The sequence below is a fragment of the Megalopta genalis genome, chromosome 7 (genome assembly GCF_051020955.1).
Source record: "Megalopta genalis isolate 19385.01 chromosome 7, iyMegGena1_principal, whole genome shotgun sequence".
NCBI lineage: Eukaryota > Metazoa > Arthropoda > Insecta > Hymenoptera > Halictidae > Megalopta > Megalopta genalis.
Window position 1 is genome coordinate 12,854,845 of NC_135019.1, and position 12,536 is coordinate 12,867,380.

At 48.4% G+C, this 12,536-nt stretch overlaps 1 protein-coding gene across 1 annotated transcript; it reads right to left on the reverse strand.

The window, feature by feature from the left end:
- Positions 1-27: 27 nt before the first annotated feature.
- LOC117221622 (segmentation polarity homeobox protein engrailed) lies at positions 28-7,363 on the reverse strand. Its single transcript, XM_033472717.2, has 2 exons — positions 5,958-7,363; positions 28-1,966 (listed from the first exon to the last, which is right to left on the reverse strand). Exons 1-2 carry the CDS (start codon positions 6,655-6,657, stop codon positions 1,611-1,613), a joined length of 1,056 nt encoding a protein of 351 aa, XP_033328608.2. The 5' UTR covers positions 6,658-7,363; the 3' UTR covers positions 28-1,610.
- Positions 7,364-12,536: the final 5,173 nt, after the last annotated feature.

Here is a 12,536-nt window from a genome sequence, read left to right on the forward strand (position 1 = left end):
AAATAACAGAGAAGGAACGATCGAGCGTTGTATTTTTAATTCGATTTAATCGGTGGCAACATGTAAGCGGGTTACATAGATTATATCGACCACTTATTGTGAGACACTGGGATGTACATATATGCGCATGCCTTCCGAGCCTACACGCGTGTGATAGAGGAAGAAAGAGAGAAAGAGAGAAACAGAGAACAAGAGAGAGAGAGAGAGAGAGAGAGAGAGAAAGAAAGGGTAACATATACACGTACATCTATATTTATCGTATATTTATGCATGAATATATACACGTACATAGATCTGTCCATACGATTGTACAATAATTAGGAATATACAGTGTTGAGATCGTTTTCGTATTTACGCGGCCATGCGCACCGATACATACGGAATAATAATAATATAATATGATTTATTATAATATAATATAATATGATATATAATATAATATAATATAATATAATATAATATATAATATAATATAATATAATATAATATAATATAATATAATATAATATAATATAGTATAATATAATATAATATAATATAGTATAATGTACACACATAGAATCTTCTCGCGGCAATTAACATTATCTCGTATCGTACATATACACATATCACGACCAGTACTATTTACAGCTATGTACAGTGGAAATAAATAATTTAAGCGACTAATCGATAATGATCGGTATAATCGAGGCCTGTGTACTAGAACCGTATCTACGACGATATGTAATATATACTCGTGAAATACAAAGTCTCAGTCTCGGCCAAGAGTCGCTCGCGAAACGAGCACACGCTGTTCGTCGAATCAACGTCGTGATTATCCATAAACTTCTATAAGGTACCACCCAGCTGTCCCATAAAACCGTCACGAAATCGTTCGACGATAAATGCCGGCCGGTAACATGATCGATTCGAGCCGTCCCATAAAAGCGACTCACTTTGGAAATCTACTAGTCCACCGTTCTTAACCCCTTGATACGCTTTCGTTCGAACGAAAATGCTGGTCTCGTTCAGAATTCTTCTCATTCATCGAGACTATTCGATGCTTTAAGCACGGTCGAATTGAACTTGTCCGCGCTGCCAAGCATTTACGATATTCGAAATTCTTACATTTTTAAATACTCGGACGTAACCTTCGTTTAATTGTCGAGGAAATTCGCGGTCTGCGATTTTAATCAAACAATGTAGCATCGATATTCCATTAATAATATACCATTCTTGGCGTGTCCTCGATGCAAGGAATCATTTCGTTGGCGAAAGAAGAATTTCCTTCGGTCTGTTTCGAAAACCCGTTCCATAAAACATGCAAATCGTAGGAGGATCCAGAGTGTAATTACGATACTAGGGTCGTCGTACTCGATCGGTTAACGCAGAATCTCTTCGAGCAGCACCAACCATTTCCTGCTCTTAATCGTCATCGTTCCTCCTTATTAAGAGATCTCGTTAGTTTCGTCTTCGTCTTAATAAATTCGATGCTTTGCCGACGCAATGGTGTCGGCGACGTCGAAGGGCAAACATCGACGCAGGCGACGCGATATTTTCACAGGACGAAGTTTCCACGAAACAGAGACGATCGATTGAAATTTCACATAGCACGGTCTCGTTTTCCGTGGCTAGTGAGGATGATTGTCACCGGTCACGATCTCCTCGCCGTCCTCGTCGACTGGCACCGTAGAGTGATTGTAGAGTCCTTGGGCCATCAGCTGTAGCGCCAGCGGGTTCTTCTGGCCGCTGGCCTTCTTGATTTTCGCCCTCTTGTTCTGGAACCAGATCTTGATCTGGGCCTCGTTCAGGCCCAGGTCCCTCGACAGCTGCTGCCTCCTTCTCTCGGTGAGGTATCGATTCTCGGCGAACTCGCGCTTCAACCTCGCCAATTGCTCCGCGCTGAACGCCGTCCTCGGTCTCTTCTCTTCCGGTGAGCCGGACTTGCTGGTGCTCGGCGAGCGCTTCACCCTCCTCGTTCTGGGCCCTGGAAACAGATAGATCGAGACGCTCGATTATCCTCCCGCGGCAAATCACCGGCTGACGCTTCTAATCTCTAGTTAACAGGCGATCCGCGCGCCAGATACGCTGCCCCGCGAATTATTATCATACAATGGCCGAGCCGGCGAGAGAGCTGCTCGAATTCCGCGACCCTCCGCGCTGCTAACTCGACGATTTTTTAATTGCGAACACGCTTACACGCGAGCCATTGTTACGCGGCGAACGACGTAAAAATCAGGTGTACCTCGATAAAGAGAATTATTGGCGGAGCATCGAGAAGAACGTTCGTTGATTTGTAGTTTTAGTAATTTTCAATATTCTGGCGAATTTAATTATTATAGATTAATCGTCGAGGTATTCGTAATCAGGAGTGTTCGTGTTAAAGTGATCACACTTGGAGGAAGCCGTCGATTTTAGCCGTCTAATACTACCCCGTTGTACTGTAAAATATTTCATCTTATTCCGTTTAAGAGTAAACAGACTCTAGATTTTTGTGCAAGTGTAGAATACATTTTTATTAATTATCCGTATCCCTCTAACGATCCAATCACCAATCATTTTCTCTTTTTACTGGCTAGAAAAGTTTCTACCTAAAATGTGCCGCAAATAGTAAGCGATGCAGCAATCACTATCAAAGCATAGTACTTCGTTCACATTTTATACAGTTCATTGGTAATAACTATTCATTATTTATATTTCTTTATTTGTTCGGAATATTTAAAGCACCGTAAAATTTGCGAGTATACTTTCGTTTTCATTAACCCTTTTAGTGCCGGAGGCCGACATATCGGCCCTCGCTGCACTGGCGAAAAGTGTCAGAGCCGAAATATCGGCCCGCGCCTTGTAGCGTTATAAATGAATAAATACGTTATAAATAGTCTAATTTCATTACGAGAGAAAAATTAGCGTCACTGTTTCATTCTCTATTCTGTCCTTAATACACTGCTTTTTGAATTATGTAAATATTGCTTTTCGTTTGGTTTTTATGAGCCTCTCTCCAAATCCTAGTAAAATCGTAAAATGCGGCCGGTTATCTTCGCATAAGCACCTCTGTTTCGCCCGGCACTAAAAGTTGCGATTCAAACAGCAACTTGTAATTAATTATTACGCGCGACGAGTATACTCGTCGTAACGCAAAACAAGTAACTGGTTAAAGCATTGAGAGAAGGTATACCCTCGTTCACAGAAATATCCATATTTCTATTCAAGCTGATAAGCGAGCTATACTTTCTCGCCGTAAAGTAGAAAGCGAAAACGAACGATGAATGGTTCGTGGATGTTTTACGCGATCGTTTCGTAGAACGATCGAAGCGTTGAACCGTGTTCGGACGAATGACAGAGCGGCGGATTTACTGTTCGAACTCTGCCAATCTTCCGCGGGACGAGTATGTAAATGGCAATTAACCGAGCCGAATGAGAGGTACCATCGAATCCGCGGTAAGGCTATCTGCGCGGCCGCCGATTTTATTTTCCGAGTGCTAGGCTAAAGAGAGAGACAGAGCCCGGCCGCCTTTATCTGTCGCGACTATCGGCCAGGCCTAGATTATTACGGTGTATTACCAAATTGGGTGCCCGAGCACCGGGAGACGGAAAAATGGTCTCTCGCAGTCGTGACCGCTGGCCCCGGCCAGCCCATGTTCGCCGCGATGAATATTTATAAGTGGCATAACATCGAAACACGCGGCCGCTATCAGCGGCCGGGCCGAGGCTCGTTCACTTTCTTAACCGCTTGTTCCGCGGGACAAATCGCTACCGCTACTGAAAATTCTAATGGCACTTCCTTTCGAAGCTGCTCCTAACCGCGGTCGATCGACCAGGAAAAACACGACCGCGTAAAGAATATTAGCGAGAAATTTTTCGACCGAGGAAATCACTTTCTCGCTTTCAGGAAGTCGCGGAATACTTTTCTGGTGTTTCAGTAACTGTTCAGACTTCGAGGTTTGAAAATTGCAAGCGTGCTGTTTGGTGCCTTTTGTTTTTTTTTTCTTGGGCGGCTATGCTTTCTGCAAACGCTATTATATTTAAACGTTATTATATTTAACACCTCGCACTATGATTTCATTTGCAGCTACCTTGATCAGCTGTTCTTTGCCCTCGATAGAAGATAGATAGAACGAGACAATTCTTGTATTTTTTGTACGCTTCGTTCACTTTGGATCCTAGATATTGGTAACAGAACAATCAAATTTTATTTTCATTCGGAAGAGACGAAGGATGTTTGTATTTAATAGATTGCGTATAAAATCTTCATCACGAGTCTGACTCGTTGTTATAGAGAGTGCGAAGGGTTAATAACATATAAAGAGATTCTTTTTAAGTAAATACTCTACAAACTGAAGCAGACTGAATTAATTCTGAATTACAGCTAAAAATGATTCTTCTTTCCTTGTTAGGGTAAGGAGTAAATTTAAACAATACATTAAAGCGAAACTGGGTTTCCAAAATGGATGATAAACGAGGACTGAGATAACAGTTTCAAATGAAACTAAAAGTGAAAGCCACAATTGGCGTTTCAAATCTGCAGTTCAACTGGAAGTGTAACAGAAACAATTTAAGTTCAAAAACCGAGGAACTATTTCAGTTTATAAATAAACTGAAGTAAGCTTATAAACCGAGTAACAATTTAAATCCAATGCGTGAGATTCAAAATCTGCAGTTCAACTGAAACAGTAACAGAAACGTGCGACATACGTTCCAAACAATCTAAATTAAAAAAGAAAAAACAATTTCAGTTTAAGAACCGGGGAACAAGTTCAGTTAAAAAAACCCTTGGAACAATTTCAATGAAAAAAAACTGAGGAACGATACGGAACAATGTACGGAAGCTAATAAACATAAGATAATAAACAGAACGTAAGTAGATCGGGACGCGCGATCAATCAAAGTTGGCGAAAGAGCCACGAAATTTCTTTCGGTGGTCCGATCGAGCCCCGGAGATCGATCGATCACGGCGCATCGGGCCCTTAATTAAGGAAGACACAGATCGCGATCGGCGGTAATTAGCACGGCGTTCGTCGGCTCTAGGACCACCCTGGGCGCAGGAGCGAAGACACGCGGACCAGTATCTAGGACAGACCGATAGCGGAGGGTAGATCGGCGGATATAGGTTGTGAGCAATTAGGTTCTGCGAACGGGTGCAGGTGGTATCGAGTCGTACGTTCACCCCGCCCCGCGAACGGCCCGGGGAAAGCGGGCGTTCTCAGGCCGGCAATTATACATAAGCTATGCAGCCCGTAACAGTTAAGATCCCGGGGCACACAGCCGGGGCAGCGCCGGTGACACTAAATCGGAACTGGAACGACGGCACGGGAAACTGGTATTTCTTCATGGAATCTGATCGCGCGCGCGCGCGGCTCGCGGAGGTGGCACGCACCAGCCAGCTGTAATTAGGCGAGCTTTATGCCGCGCTACCGATTTTTCGATAGCGTCTCCCGCTGTTCGCTGTTCACCGCTAGTGAACCCGCGCTAGCGGGAAACGCGGCTGATTTCCATAGAAACTGGTTTCCAAGATGTAACGGTCGCCAAAGTTAATTGATTAAACGGATACGGAGAAATGCTCGAACGGGAACCGCAACTATGGTCGCCCTCCCTCCCCTCCCCGGGGGTCACTTCCTCGATAGCGGGATTAACTGAGACGTATCTGTCTATCAGCGGAAACGCGAGCCTTCGATAATCGTTACCGTTTCCTGGGATCATCACATTGTCATATTCGTATTATCTAATAGCCACGGTTTAGAGCAACAATTAGGATCGGATCAATGAAGAAGCTCTTCTCGCAGGCAGAGAAGCATTACGTAATTTATTTTGGTAATTTCCACCTGTTCTAATCATCTGCTTCTACCGTATCCGCCTGGTAAGTACAGGGGAACCTAATTTGGACTAGCCGAGGAAATAAAAAGATCTACGGTGCTCGCAAGAAACGTCGGTACATTGCTAATTAGCTTACAATAACTGGGACTGGAAAAATGTAAACTTACCGGAAGACGGTCTGTCCGAGTATCTGGTGCAGTAGACCCACGCCGGCCAAGGACTCTGGCCGTTCAGCGAGGCCTGCTGTGTGGCGGAGCTGTTGCCGCTGCTGGCAGAGGTGCTGTCTCCGTTGAGGGAGTCCCCGCTGATAGTGGAGGTCGTGGATCCCAGCGACGGTGCACCGGTGACGGAGCTTCCGGTGACGGAGCTCCGGCTGCTGGCGAGGCTCTCTAGGCTGCCGCTCCTGCTGAGGCCGGTGGTCCTCTGCAGCGGCGAAGTGAGTCCGCAATGCGAAGAAAACAGGTCCCTGTCCCGGTGCACCGAAAAACTGCCCGGCTGGGGCCTCGACGGCGAAAGTCTGCTCGAGGACAGGCTGAGATCCCGCGGCAGAGAAAGGGGACTGTGCCGTGGGATCGGGACCGGGATGGTGGTGGTCGGGTGTCCGGTCGTCAGGCTGGACTGTTTGGTCGTCTTCGTGCTGAGGATCGCCTCGCGGCCGAAGTCGGGCCGCAGGATGTTCACCACGCTGAACCTGAGCGGCGTCTCGATGTCCTCTTTGCGGTCCTGCGGCTGCTCTTGATGATGGGGCACCACGTGGCTCTCGGGGGACCGCACCCGATGTGGATGATGGTGGTGATGATGGTGGTGGCTGCCGAGGCCCAGTCGCAGACCGTACGCGGAGTCCATGGTCACGAGAGCTACGCTCATCTTACGGATCGAGGAGTCCCTCCTCTGTCGTTCTACCCGCTGATCTGTCTTCGATTGTACCGGTCAACGAACGTCTCTAGCCCTCTACCATCGTAGTTACGAAGGTGCACAGGATTCACACGATACGCCTGTCAGTCAGGATATCAGCCACTGGAACACTAACTCACTAGCTATTCTGCAGTTTCTGGCGCGCACGTGTCACAAGGTCTTCCCTCTCTCTATATATATCTCTTTCTCTCTCTCTCTCTCTCTCTCTCTCTCTCTCTCTCTCTCTCTATGTATATATATATATATATATATATATATCTCCCTCTCTCTCTCTCTCTCTCTTTCTCTCTTTCTCTCTTTCTCTCGCCGCCTCGCTCTCCGATCACTGTTCGCCGACACAGATCGTCACCGAGTTTTCCCGAGTGCTGCCGCGCCGATTGCGTAACACGCCTGCTACCCAAGTGCACACGTGGCAGGCTCGCCTAACTGCGAAACGCGTCGCCGCGTCCGATGTCCCTGTAGCCCGGAGCGAGATTAACGGTTCGACGGTGCGTCGCCACCGAGCCCGGAGAAGAGGTCTCCTTGGTATTGGCTTTTCTCGAGGTTTCCGAGGACTCGAGCGAGTGCTGTGACGGGTCTGACTGGCTGTCCATCCGTCGCTCAGTGATGTCTAAACTAGGGGACCTGTGGTCCCTACTTACCGCCTGCCCCGCCGCACCCCCCGGTACCCCGCGTCCCGCGCCCCTTCACTCCTCCTACGCCCCGGCCTGGAGTGCAGTGCACTAGACACCCTCGATTGTATCTCTATTAACTCTTCAGCCGCTGGCTCCGCCTCCCGCCGTGAGGCTCTACCCTGCCCCCACCCCGGCCCCTCATCCCCACCAACAGTGGCACGGATAGTAGGGGGCCGGCTCGAGTTCCGCCGCGATCGATGCCGCTGCAACCTCCCAGTCTCGTTCCGGCAGTGACAAGATTTTTGTCCTGTCCCCTCTATCACCCCCGGCAAGAAGCCTCATCGTCCCGGGTGCAATATTGCTTCTTGGAACAGCGTAACTCGGCAACACCGTCGGCCAATCCTCGCGACTCCCCGTGATTCGATCGTCGCTCGAATCGCTCCCTCGCGAAATTTCATAACTTCGGCGACGATTGTTTCGAGACTCTGTCGCGGACCGAACTGGGCAAATTTGATACGGCGAAAAAGCAAGAAGGCTCGCGGATTACGTTTCCCCGGCAATTTCGCAACGAAGAAACCGTATCCGCGCCACTGGGAACGTCGGCAGTGGCAGCGCCCGGCTGGCTTCTCCCCGCCCCGTTTCCAGCCCCCACCACCGCTCCGCGCCGAGATCTCGCCCACATTCTCGCCCCTCCCCGACCGGCCACGCCCACATCGCCTCCCCTCCCACCATTCGATGCCCACTACTCCATACTTTTGTTCCTCCCCACTCCGGCGCCCGGCCGGGAGGCAGCTAATTCATTTCTTCGAGTCGACAAGCATTCCCTCGCTGACGTGGATTTTATCATACCGGCGTCGAAATTGCTTTATACAAAAATTTCGCCCGAGCAGATCTAGCTCTTTCATCTTCCCTTTTTATTCTCGAGGCGTGCGGCCTCTCCGACTTTGCTCCGACAAATGTATTATCCTGCGGCAGATGCTGTGCTCCGCTCCGCGTCCGTTCTCCGCTCGTTAACTGCCCGCTTCGGGGCTGCGCCCGCGCGACCCGCTCCGCGATCGTCGATCGACGTGTTTAATGTCGGAAATTGAAAAGCGTCGACGGTCGAATCGCGTTGACGTCGTATTCGACGATTTCTCCGCGATTTTTCACGTTCGATCGAAATCGTTCTTCTTCGGCTGAAACGAGGCAACGACCGTCAGACTTTTATTGCGCTAAATATAATCGATCATTTTTTTTAAATTCGATTTGTACCGGATTGTTTCGATAGTTCGTCGAGGGTGTTCTTTGCGCTGCGCGACGCAGCAACGACGCGCCGGTCGAAGTTGGATCGGTGCGAATGCGTTTGTAATTATCGGTGTGACGGTAACGTCACACAAAATTCGATTCCAGTCACGTATTTATCGCGCGCAAGAGCGGTTTTCGTATCCGCACATACAAATGAATGGAAATGAAGCGGCCGCTTGGCAGAAACATCGAACGCTTTTACACTTTGTTAGGCTATCTACCATCGCTGATAAGATTCATAAATTCCCAAGTCGGCAGACCGTAATTAACACGCCAAACCACGTTGCAGCGATCTGCCAGATTAACGAGGCAATCCGCTTTGCCAGCGACTTTAAACACGAACCATTTCTCTTTAATCAGCCCTTAACGCGCGCAACAAGATCGGTGAAACTTTCCAGAATTTTGTTAACAATTGAGGCTCGAGCACACGTCTTTCTCTCAGCGATACCGCTTGACAAGTTAATTGTTAAGTGTACAGTGTCTACCTAAAGCGTGTCGCGAAACGTAAGCGATGGTACGCTTTCTGGTAACAATTATTTTCATCGTTTTATTTGTTCGTTTCATTTCGTCTCGGCCTCCGAATGTAAGAAACGTCGCAAAATTAACGAACGTATTTTCGGTCTCGCTGAAGTTACAATTTAAACAGCAAATTTTTACACCGCGCGAGAGCGGGCTCGTCTAACACAGCTAATTGCTTAAGAAATTGCAACAGTCTCACGGATCGTGGCTTGATAATTATTATCTCGGGTCGTGGGTTAATGTATGAAATTTTTAAAAATGACCACGAAGATCCACGGCGACGTTCTTAAACGCGGGGTTAAGCTAATTATCGAGCCAGGCAATTTGGAGCGTAACTGCGAAATAATATGCGCCCCGAGGGGGGTGGATTCCTCCATTGTTCCCGCTGATTTTTATCGCGTATGCACGTCGACGATTCAGTAACGAGCGTCGTTAGCCGCAGTGACGACACACTCCGCCATTAACCGGTGAGGAGAAAATTACAGCCATTAGCTGTGCGAGCGTCTAATCGCGCGGCTCTGGAGCTCTCTTGTCCCGCGGAAGCGTTATTCGATGGCGACACGAGACCGGGGCCGGCTTGTTCATTAAAAACACGCGAGATTTATAACGGGAGGTTGTTTAAAAAAAAAAAAAACAGGCGGCGAATTAAATCCCGGTTGCCGAGTTCATCTCGCAGGTTGCTCGCACGCGAGCCTGCATTAGTTCGCGTTAATCGCCGGTCTGCGACTGCTGTTTTTCTACTATATCCTCTCGATGCACATATCGGAAAAGTGTTTCTGCGATTTCGTACTTCGATTCGAAGAAACGGCGAAGTTACGGAGCACGATGTTGTATCGAGGAGTTCCTTCAGGCGTTTTCGAGCATAGTTCACTGATTGTAAACACACGTTAACTTATATAATGGAGTTATGGCAGACAAATAAGCAGCACGAAGGAGAATTTGAGAATTTACTTTATATAGAAGTCGCTCAATTTATGATGAAAATGAATCGAAACCAAAATCCATTAATCGATCGAAATCGAAACTGTGAAACCGTGGGAGAATATTTTAATTCGACGATAACAATAATTTTACTCACGCGTGCGAGTACGATAAAATTTTAATTCGAACAGCCGAATGAATTACGTTCGCGTTAATTGGGACGGACGCGTGTCCGCGCGCAATGTATTACATTCGGAACAGAATTTTTTGGTAACTGAACTGGAGCGATCGATGCATGTAAAACAGACATTCCTTTCTCGCCCGCGCAACAATTATGTAAATAATCGCGGCGCTTTTGCAAAAATTTCCAGGCGAAAGCCGAGCAATTCCGTTTGGCAGCCGGCGCGTTACAAGGTCCGGTAATTACATGTAGCGAACGGAAGAGGAGCGATAACGATGGAAATGCGACCAGTTCGGTGTGGCAATCGGCAACGGGAAGCCGTCGGTGCGAGCGACGTATGTCCAGATAAAACAACTTGTTTGCGAATTTTCCAAAGCGACGAAGTACACCTGTTTTCGCGACTCGAAGGCGTTCGAGCGGACGGCTTTTAAAATTTCATCGCGGCCGGGTCTTTGGCTGACGGGGAACAGAAGGCCGATTCCTTTGTTCCGCCAACGCGGCGCGCACGAGAATGAACGTGTAAGATCGTTGTTACGGTCTACGGTTTTATTAATGACCACACCTAGGGATACCAGCTGCCACGTGAACCAAAAACCGATCGTTAGCCGCCGCCAACTCGATTCGTGTTAGAACAATAATAGAGACAGCCGCTATAAATAACCTTAACGTGTCTATCCATCAATCGGGGCACACCGGTCTATGAGCCCAGACCGCGTTCTACGCCGCTTCGCAGCCGGAAGAGGGGAGGACGATCCCGTGGACCAGTTTTCAGCACGGTCTTCCTTCGCCTCGGAACGATACGCTGTAATTTACCGGCAATAATCGGCCCCGATGGATTTATCTAGCCATTAAACCCGGCTTCGCGGTCTCCCGACGTGGAAAACTGGGATTCGTTCGCTGCCCCTGATCTCCAAGGTCTTGAAAATGCACTATGATTTACGGTGTGTGTTGGAGAAAGGCTGCGTAAAACCGAACAAATTTCTAGGACAGTGGAAAATAAGGCAACGAGTCCGATTATTCCGATGGAAATAAGAAGTGGACGAGTCGTTGCTGCGACAAGTTTTCCGTCCGTTACCTGAAAAACTCTGTCGAATGCCCATAAAAGCACGCGCGAGCGTTCTCAGGCCGAAGAATCGATCGACTTCGTCGTTTGATCGATTTACCAAATAACAAATTGATCTGGAGAATAACCGAACGGATAGAAATTTAAACCACAACCTAATTCAATTAATATTATAGAATAAACAAACAACTGATTGTTTCAGCAGATCTGAAACAACAAAGTCCTCGGCTGATGGAAATTAAGAACAGATTTCTTGTCTCGAAGTTGAACACCATGATGCAAAATCCACAGCACGAAAGTCAGCTGTCGGGCTCTAGCCGAGCCCGCAAGCTCTACGGGGGAAAAGCTGCGAGGTATTTCAAGGTTCGACGGTGCAATCCATCTTTCCAGCTGATCGTTCGAACATACTCCGACAAGAAGGATCGTGGTGGCAAACGCAGTTAATTCGTTCGTTAGAACGAGCCTCGCCGGATCCCGAAAGGACGCCGGAGTCCAAAAGAGAAGACGCCTAGGGCGAGACCAATCGCGAGTCTCGTACGTCATGGATTGATTGGGTTTTTCGTTGGGCTTGCAAAAGGAAGAACGCCGGGAGAGACAGTGGGAGAGAGAAAGAGAGAGAGAGAGAGAGCGAGCGAGGAGGGGCCGGGGGGATCTCGCCGCGCGGCGATCATTATTCCCCGAACGCGATTTGTAAACGGGTTCTATTTATGGCACTGCAAACTCTATAATCAGCCGCCGCAGGGGCGACGACTTATTTAGAATAATTAATGCAGGTACGACCTCGCGAACCGGTCGCCAGCCAATCGCGGCCGCGCTCTCCCTGCCGCGCGGCACCCAGAGGGGAAACGGGGGGCGTGGCCGAGCTGGCCGCGCCCATTCGACCCGATCCACATGCAACCTCGCGTGCGAGCGCCGCATCCCCTCTCCGCGGCCTTTCTCCCCCACTCCGTGCTCGGTTTTTCGAGACTACGGCTGTATTTTCTAGAGCAGAAGCCTGCGCGTAGCCATGCGCGCCCGAGGCGACACCACGCAACCCTACCGCGATTTTTCGGCGAAATTTGGAGAATCCTGGGGAATCACCTCGTTCCCGGAATCCTCGGGAATGGGATCGGTCTTCCGAGCAACCCGGATATTTGCTTCGCACCGTACTTTCGTCGAGACGGCTGATTTCACCGAGGAAGTGCTGTTACAGAGCTACTTTAGGAAATCGAAGTTGTTACTACGCTTTGATTCAATTGTTAATGCGGTT

What these genes read in the sequence shown, in the direction of transcription:
- LOC117221622 (XM_033472717.2), bottom strand. Translation starts at nt 6,657, where the DNA reads ATGAGCGTAGCTCTCGTGACCATGGACTCCGCGTACGGTCTGCGACTG. An exon ending in CTCGGACAGACCGTCTTCCG is followed by an intron (nt 1,967 to 5,957) that starts GTAAGTTTACAT and finishes ATCTGTTTCCAG; the next exon opens with GGCCCAGAACGAGGAGGGTG.